This window comes from Eimeria necatrix, genomic scaffold (genome assembly GCF_000499385.1).
Source record: "Eimeria necatrix Houghton genomic scaffold, Enh_scaff650, whole genome shotgun sequence".
In the NCBI taxonomy this organism is placed as follows: domain Eukaryota; phylum Apicomplexa; class Conoidasida; order Eucoccidiorida; family Eimeriidae; genus Eimeria; species Eimeria necatrix.
In genome coordinates, this window is record NW_013654494.1 from 12,501 (window position 1) to 21,030 (window position 8,530).

Consider the following 8,530-nt stretch of genomic DNA (forward strand, 5'->3'; position numbering starts at 1 on the left):
GGCGGCATGGAGCCGCTGGATGCAGCAGCAGCAAGACACAAGCAGCAGCGGCAGCTGCAGCAGCTGCAGCAGCAGCTGGACCAGCTGCAGCAGGAGCAAGAGAGCCTGCGGCGGCAGCAGGAGCTGCTGCAGCAGCAGGAAGGCGGGGCTGTCGCTGCGGCTGCAGCAGCAACGGGCGCAGCAGCAGCAGCAGCAGCAGCAGCAGCAGCAGCGAAGGGGCCCCACATCCGGGGCCCCCTGCCACCCCCCTTCCGGGATCGGATCCCACAAGAACTAGCAGCACTTGCTGCTGCTGATCCCAAATGTTTTGTGTCTCCTTTTCCTCTTTACAACTATCCCCCTGTGTCTTCATCCCGAGGAAGCAAAAGCGAGCAGCAAACCAGCAGCAGCAGCAGCAGCAGCAGCAGCAGCAGCGGCGGCAGCAGCGCGCGCAGCCCCAGCGCCGTGTCGGGCCCCGACGCAGCCAGCAGCAGCAACCCGCAGCAGCAGCAGCAGCAGCAGCAGCAGCAGCGGGGGGGCCTGCCTTTCAGCCGTCCGTCGGAAGTGTCGCCGCTGCCGCTGGCGGGCCTCACAGCAGCAGCAGCAGCAGCAGCAGCAGCAGCAGCAGCAGCAGCAGGCTCCGCACAAGACTCCTGCAGGCGGCAGTGGCTGCTGCAGCGGCTGTCCAGACGCTCCAGGCTGCAGGGCCTCGAAGCAGTTCATCAAAAGACAAGAGAACTTTCTCCCGCTTTGAGTTCCATTTCCCGCAGCAGGAGACACAGCAGCAGCAGCAGCAGCAGCAGCAGCAGCAGCAGCAGCGGCAGCAGCGGCGGCGGCGGTGGCGGCAGCAGCGGCGGCGGGGAAGCAGACGCCGCAGCAGCAGCGCAGCAGGATCTGGCTGCGCCGCAGGCCGCTCAGGCGCTGCAGCGACATGCTGCTGCTGCTGCTGCTGCTGCTGCTGCTGCCAGCAGCAGCAGCAGCAGCAGCAGCAGCAGCAGCGGGGCCCGCAGGGCCGAGGTGAAGCAGCGAGAGCTGGCCTGTGCCACCGAGGCGGACTCCCCGCCTCCGGGCTTGGCATAAACAGCAGCAGCAGCAGCAGCAGCAGCAGCAGCAGCAGCAGCAGCAGCAGCAGCAGCAGCAGTGGGGAGACCAGGTGTCTCTCCACCTGATTATTTAGTTTCTTTGTTCTCTTTTGCTTCGCATGCATGCTGCTGCTGCAGCTGCTGCTGCAGCTGCTGCTGCAGCTGCTGCAGCAGCAGCCCCCAACAGCAAATTGACTTTTCTAAGCCAAAAGGCCTTTTGCTGCTGTTTCTTTTTGCTTCCTTTTATTTCTTTTTCTTCTTTTGTCTTTTTATTTCTTTTTATTTCTTTTTATTTCTTTTTATTTCTTTTTATTTCTTTTTATTTCTTTTTATTCCTTTTTATTTCTTTTATTGTTTTGACTTTTAATCTCCTTTTTTGTGTCTCTCTTTGGCTCCCTTTTCTCTTCTTCCTCTTGGCTGGGGGCCCCCTGAGGCTCAAGGGTTTAGGGTTTAGGGTTTAGGGTTTAGGGTTTAGGGTTTAGGGTTTAGGGTTTAGGGTCTTGGCTAGCTACCCCCTCTGCAGCACTTAGCCACAGCGCTGAGGGCCCCCAAGGGGCCCCTAGGGGCCCCCCAGAGTAGCCCCAGGGGCCCCCTCGCAAATAATCCAAGGGGGCCCCCCAAGGGACCCCCAGGGGGCCCCCAAGGGGCCTCCAGGGGGCCCCCAAGGGGGCCCCCAAGGGGCCCCCAAGGGGCCCCCAAGGGGCCCCCAAGGGGCCCCCAGGGGTACCTCTCAGGGCCCCCAAGGGGCCCCCTAGGGGCCTCTGAGGGGCTCCCAAGGGGCCCTCTAGGGTCTCTGGGATAGTGGAGTGGGCATAAGAGGTAGCTAGCTAGCTAGCTAGCAAGCTAGCTAGCAAGCTAGCTAGCTAGCTAGCTTGCTAGCTAGCTAGCTTGCTAGCTAATTGGCTAGTTGACTAGCTAGCTAGCTAGCTGGCTAGTTAGTTAATTAGTTAATTAGTTAGCTAGCTGGCTAGCTAGCTAGCTAGTTGGCTAGCTAACCAGCTAGTTAGTTAATTAGTTAGCCGGCTAGCTAGATAGGCTGCTAGTTGGCTAGCTAGCCAGCTAGTTAGCTAGCTAGCTGGCTGGCTAGTCAGTTGGCTAGCCAGAAGGCTAGTTAGTTAGCTAGCTGGCTAGCTAGCTAGAGTTCATGAGTAGTTGAAGCGAGCTAGATAGCCTACGGGCTAGCAGCTAGCTACAGCAAGCCATGGCTAGCTGCGGCTAGCTGGACCGCAGCGCATGCCCTGCTGCTGCTGCTGCTGCTGCTGCTGCTGCTGCTGCAGAAAGATACAGTAGCGGCGGCGTGGCGGCGGACAGCAGCTACCGGGCCAGTTTCCCGGAAAGTTTGGCAGAAATTAAAGAATTAAAAATTATAAAAGTGAAATTAAGTCAAAGAATTAATGAATAGAAGAAAGTGGAGAGAAAAGGCAGACAAAGAGGGAGCTGTCCATACACCCGAGTGCTGGTGGGCCGGGCGGCGGCAGCAGAAAGCTGCAAAAGAAGAGAGCATTTGTTTAATTTTGTGTTTTTTTTGAACAAAAAGGTTCTTTTTTATATTTATTTAATTAATTATTTGTTTTAATCGAATAAATGCGCCGAGAAACGCCAAAGAGACAAGAGAGAAGCAGCCCCAGGCGCGACTGGTCTGCGGCGCAGCAGCAAGAGCTGCAGCAGCAAACCCCGCCGTTTTTCCCCATTTCTCCCTCTAGTAAATCTATTTTAGTTCAATTAAACAGTTTTAATTAATTTATTTGCTTATTAAACAAACAAAGTCCAAAAAGAGCAGCAGACACCTCTGGGGACATGCGGCTGCGGGTCCCGCCGCAGACAGCGCTCTCCCGCCTTTGCTGCTGCTGCTGCTGCAGGAGCAGCAGCAGCAGCAGCAGCAGCACTGCAGCAGGCCTTCCCCCAAAGAGGCACTGCAGCAGCGGAGACACAGGGAGAAAGCGCGGAGCCGTCGACAGCAGCAGCAGCAGCACAGGCAGCAGCAAAGACTGGCAAATGACTGCAGCAGCAGCAGCAGCCAGTTCTTCCCCCTAGGTGACAAGCAATGCAGCAGCATCTGCTGAGCCGAGGACGCAGTCACTGCTCCTGCTGCTAGGGGCGCTGCAGCAGCAGCTGCTGCTGTGCCCCACAGCAGCAGCAGCTGCTGCAGCAGCAGCTGCTGCTGCTGCTGCTGTGCCGAAGAGACGGTCTGTGGCTCCGCTGCCAAAGGCCCTGCAGCAGCAGCAGCTGCAGCAGCAGCAGCAGCCGCAGCGATTTAAGGGCTGCTGCTGCAGGACTTGCAGCGCAGCGCAGCCGCAGCTGCTGCTGCGCAGCAGAGACAGCCGTTGCCCCTGCTGCTAGGGTCGCACAGCAGCAGCAGCAGCAACAGCAGCAGCAGCAGCAGCAGCAGCAGCAAAAGTGAGTCTCTTTCTTTCTGCAGCTGCAGCACAAAATGGAAGCCGCAGCAGAAGACCCCCTGTGGCTCGACAAAGAGAATGTAGAGGGGCCTTTGGGGGCCCCCCTTAGCCCTTCAAGCTCCAAGCAGCAGCAGCAGAAGCAGCAGCAGCAGCAGCAGCAGCAGCAGCAGCAGCAGCAGCGTAAGCGAGGGGCAGCAAGGCCGTCGGGGGGCCCTTTTCAGTTAGTCAGTCGGCTGCAGAAATCCCTAAGACAGATATTTGCAGCAAAGCCTACGCAGCAGCAGCAGCAGCAGCAGCAGCAGCAGCAGCGGAAGCAGCAGTCCCAGAGGCGGCTGGAAGATGGAAGGAAGCACCGGCGCGTGAGCTCTGATGCAGCAGCAGCAGCAGCTGCTGCTGCTGCTGCTGCTGCTGCTGCTTCTCCTGCTGCTGCTGCTTGCGCCGAGAATCGCGCGAGTCCATGGCCTTTGGCTGCAGCCAGCGTGGAAGCGGCCCCCGCAGCAGCAGCAGCAGCAGCAGCAGCAGCAGCAGCAGAGGCCCCGTGGCTGGCCAGTCCCTCGTCGCAGCAGCAGCTGCTGTTTGCTGCTGAGGCTTCTTGCTGCTGCCCCTCGGCCCTCATGTATTATAAAGGGACTCCCCCAGCCCTCGGAGATGCAGCAGAGCAGCAGCAGCAGCAGCAGCAGCAGCAGCAGCAAGAAGACACTCTTAGGGGGGCCCCCCAGGGGGCCCCCCTGCCAGAGGGCCCCCTGTGGAGCCCCAGAAGGGGCCTCCCGGGGGGCAGTTCTGTGCTGCAGCAGCAGCTGCAGCGCAGCAGCAGCAGACAGTCGATGGGGTTTACTGTGTCTTTGTCCCAGCCCGCAGCAGCAACACCAGCAGCAGCAGCAGCAGCAGCAGCAGCAGCTGAGGAGCAAGGGCGGCGCTTGCCCCGTCGCAGAAGCTGCTGCTCTTGCTGCTCGTTTTCTGCTTCTGCAACAGCAGCAGCAGCAGCGTCGCAGCAGCAGCAGCAGCAGCAGCAGCACGCTTCGCCCTTCAGCATGCGAGTGTTCAGTCAGCCAGAACCTTCAGCAGCAGCAGCAGCAGCAGCAGCAACAGCAGCAGCAGCAGCAGCAGCAGTAACGCCAACAGCGTGCCGCTTTCGCACGCGGCCGCTCCCCCGCAGAAGCAGCACGCAGCCGGATCTCTATGGATTAAGGCAGCAGCAGCAGCAGCAGCAGCAGCAGCAGCAGCAGCAGCAGCAGCAGCAGTTGGGGTTTCGAGCAAATGCTCTGTCACCAGTGTATCCCTCTCCCAGCGGGTCCCAGTCATCCGTGCTGCTGCCTTCCGCAGCAGCAACTGCAGCAGCAGCCACTGCAGCAGCAGCAGCAACTGCAGCAGCAGCAGCAACTGCAGCAGCAGCAGCTGAGCGGCCCCGCACGCGGCGACGGTCAACAAGCCCCATGGGGCTGCTGCAGTGGCGCAGCACTCCAGTGTACGCGCCTGCTGCTGCTGCTGCTGCTGCTGTTGGCTCGCCTTTGGGGGCAGCAGCAGCGGGAGCTGCAGCAGATGTGGCAGCAGCAGAAGCAGCAGCAGCAACTGCAGCAGCAGCAGCAGCAGCAGCAGAGGCTGACTGCTGCAAAAGGAGACGCGTCGGGGCGGCGCATGCAGAGGCAGCAGGTGTACATACACCTGAAACTGAAATGCTGTTTGTCACCCCCCACTCTTCCCCGCTGCGGCCGCAGCTGCATGCAGCAGCAGCAGCAGCAACAGCAGCAACAGCAGCAGCAGCAGCAGCAGCAGCAAGTGCGGCTGCAGCAGACAGTGCAGATGCTGAGGAGTCGCTGGCGGACGAAGAAATGCCTTGCGTCGTGTGGAGCCCATCCGCTACGCGCGACAGCAGCAGCAGCAGCAGCAGCAGCAGCAGCAGCAGCAGCAGCAGCAGCAGCAGCGCGCTGCAGCTGGGAATGGCATACTGCTCTCCTGCTGCTCTCTCGCTGCAGCAGCAAAGGCGGCGCAGGTCTTCTTTGGGGCTGCTTTTCCCTTTGTCGGGCCCCCGCAGTTCGCTGCTGCTGCCGCGAAGGCCCTGCGAGGCGCAGCAGCAGCAGCAGCAGCAGCAGCAGCAGCAGCAGCAGCAGCAAGGTGAAGCGGCGCTCACGACTGAGGGAAGGACGAAGACAAGAAAGACAGAGGGGCCTTCTGCTTGCGGCGGGGATGGAAGCAGCAAGGGCGATTGCAGCAGCAGCAGCAGCAGCAGCAGCAGCAGCAGCAGCAGCAGCAGCAAAATCAGCAGCACGTGCGGTAGCAGCAGCAGCTCTAACAGCGAGAAATGCAGTAGCAGCAGCACAAGCAGCAACGACTGCAGCAACAGCGCCACCCTTTCAGAGGAAGCAGCTAATAAGGAGCCTGCAGGCGCAGCAGCAGCAGCAGCAGCAGCAGCAGCAGCAGCAGGGGAGGATGCGATCCGCACCCCAGAACGAGCATCATCTGCTCCAGCAGCAGCAGCAGCAGCAGCAGCTGCTGCTGCTGCTGCTGCTGCTGCTGAAGCGTCGTCTTCTGCTTCTACGCGCAAGCGCCGAAGAGGCACAGATGACTCGGGTGTCTGTCCCCGTGCAGCAGCAGCAGCAGCAACAGCAGCAGCAGCAGCAACAGCAGCAGAAGCAGCAGCAGAGAGTGAAACGGCCCCAGCAGCGGTTGAAGCGGCAGCCGCCGCAGCAGCAGCAGCATCTCCCGCAGCAGCAGCAGCAGCAGCAGCAGCAGCAGCAGCATCTCCCGCAGCAGCAGCAGCAGCAGCAGCAGCAGCAGGCAGCAGCCCTTCTGAGCTCTCTCCTATAAAGAGGCAGCGGCGGCGCAGCCACGGAGGGGGGGCTCTTGCTGCTGCTGCTGCTGCAGCAAGGCTGCTGCTGCTGTGTCAGTCTTATGCAGACACAAACGAAGTGCTGCCTTCTTTGGGGGCCCCTGCGTTGTCTGTGGAGGAGACAAAGCTGCTGCGGCAGCAGCAGCAGCAGCAGCAGCTGCTGCTGCAGCAGCAGCTGGAGAAGCAGCGAAGGGAACGCGAAGAAAAAGAAAGGCAGCTGCAGCAGCAGCAAGAGGAAGAGAGACGCAAGCAGCAGCAGCAAGAGCAGGAGAGGCTGCAGCAGCAACAGCAGCAGCAAGAGCAAGAGAGGCTGCAGCAGCAACAGCAGCAGCAAGAGCAAGAGAGGCTGCAGCAGCAACAGCAGCAGCAAGAGCAAGAGGGGCTGCAGCAGCAAAAGCAGCAGCAGCAACAGCAGCAACAGCAGCAACAGCAGCAGCAGCAGCAGGAGCAACAGCAGCAGCAGCAGCAGCAAGATCAGGAGAATATTCAGCAGCAGCAGCAGCAGCAGAAGCTTAACCTCGGATTCTCCAGCGCTGGTGGCTTCTCGCCTATCGTGGCAGCACCTCGTGCAGCAGCAGCAGCAGCAGCAGCAGCAGCAACAGCAGCAGAACCTGCTGCAGCAAGGCCGCTGTTCTCCGTTCCTGCGGCTTCCACGCCAGGTGCTGCTCCTGCAGCAGCTGCTGCTGCTCCTACAGCAGCTGCTGCTGCTCCTGCAGTTGCGCCTGTTGCTTTTGCTGCATTGGCAGCTGCTGCTGCTCCTGCTGCAGCAGCAGCAGCAGCTGCTGCTGCTGCTGCACCTGGGGGGCCTTCGGCGGAAGGGCTCGATGAAGAAATGGGAGACAGCAAAGGGAGCCGAAGAGTGCTGCGGATTGTGCGCAAGAAGGACCCTCTGCAGCAGCAGCAGCAGCAACAGCAACAGCAGCAGCAGCAACAGCAGCAGCAGCAGCAACAGCAGCAGCAACAGCCACTGTTTTCGCAGTTCTCGCAGCAGAACGGGAAGGCTGTGCGACCGGCGCTGCAGCTGCAGCACCAGCCCTTGCTACAGCAGCAGCAGCAGCCCATGTTTGGCCAGCAGCAGCAGCAGCAGCAGCAGCAGCAGCAGCAGATGCTGCAGGGCGGGGGAAGCGCTTCTGGCTTTGGGATGTTCCACCAAATGCAGCAGCAGCCCCAGCAGCAGCAGCAGCAGCAGCTACTGCAGCAGCAGCCCCAGTGTCTGCCTGGCGGGCTGATACCTGGATTTGGGCCTGCTGCTGCAGCAGCAGCAGCAGCACAGCCTGGTGCTGCTGCAGCAGCAAACTGCTTCGCAATGGGCAGCAGCAGAAGCAGCAGAGGCAGAGGGCGCGGCAGGGGACGCCGCTAAGTCTTCAGGCGTTGCACGTGCTGCTGGTTGCTGCAGCAGCAGCAGCAGCAGCTGCCGCTGCAGCAGTTGGTGCTGCTGCGTCAGATGCTGCTGCCGGGGCTGTTTCCTGCTTCTGCAACTCTTGCTGCTGCTGCTGCTGCTGCAGCACTAGCAAAGCTTCGCTGCAGCAGCTGCGCCTGAGTGGCTAGCCTGATGCGCCTGCTGCTGCAGCACTTGCTGCTGCAGAACTTGCTGCTGCAGCACTTGCTGCTGCAGCACTTGCTGCTGCAGCACTTGCTGCTGCAGCAGCAGCGGGAGTTGGGAACAAACAATGTGGGTCTGTGGGCCTGAGGTGTACGTACACCTGCTGCAGCAGACCTTTGCCTCATTAAGAACCTTCAGGGTTTGCGAAGGGCTCCGCAAACCCTAAACCCTAAACCCTAAACCCTAAACCCTAAACCCTAGTTGACTGGGCGGGAGCCTTAGAGAATAGGCAGTACAGCAAAGAGCAGCAGCAGCAGCAGCATTACATGCAGCGGGACAAACCCCAGTGCAGCAGCGCGTGGCTGCCCACACCAGCTGCAGCAAGCCAGAGCTAGCCGTGGCTAGCTAGAGGCCACTCGCTAGGCACCGCAGCTAGCTGTGGCTTGCTGCTGCTGCCTGTAGCTAGCTGTGACTTGCTGCTGCTGCCTGTAGCTAGCTATGGCTTGCTGCTGCTGCCTGTAGCTAGCTGTGGCTTGCTGCTGCTGCCTGTAGCTAGCTGTGGCTTGCTGCTGCTGCCCGTAGCTAGCTGTGGCTTGCTGCTGCTGCCTGCAGCTAGCTGTGGCTTGCTGCTGCTGCCTGCAGCTAGCTGTGGCTTGCTGCTGCTGCCTGTAGCTAGCTGTGGCTTGCTGCTGCTGCCTGCAGC

General features: G+C 60.6%; 2 protein-coding genes across 2 annotated transcripts in view; both read left to right on the plus strand.

Annotated features, from left to right (window-relative positions):
• ENH_00068790 (enterophilin-2L, putative) overlaps positions 1 to 1,059 on the plus strand; it is a gene marked incomplete at both ends in the record, with an annotated part of 5,751 nt that extends 4,692 nt beyond the window's left edge. The window contains one exon of the mRNA XM_013582452.1: positions 1 to 1,059. This exon is cut by the window's left edge and continues 618 nt beyond it. Coding sequence (XP_013437906.1) covers positions 1 to 1,059 — 1,059 coding nt within the window.
• Positions 1,060 to 4,071: 3,012 nt separating this feature from the next.
• On the plus strand, positions 4,072 to 7,644 carry ENH_00068800 (hypothetical protein, conserved; the record flags this gene model as incomplete). The annotated part of the gene is made up of 1 exon (XM_013582453.1): positions 4,072 to 7,644. The coding sequence occupies one exon, from the start codon at positions 4,072 to 4,074 to the stop codon at positions 7,642 to 7,644; it is 3,573 nt and encodes a 1,190-aa protein (XP_013437907.1).
• Positions 7,645 to 8,530: the final 886 nt, after the last annotated feature.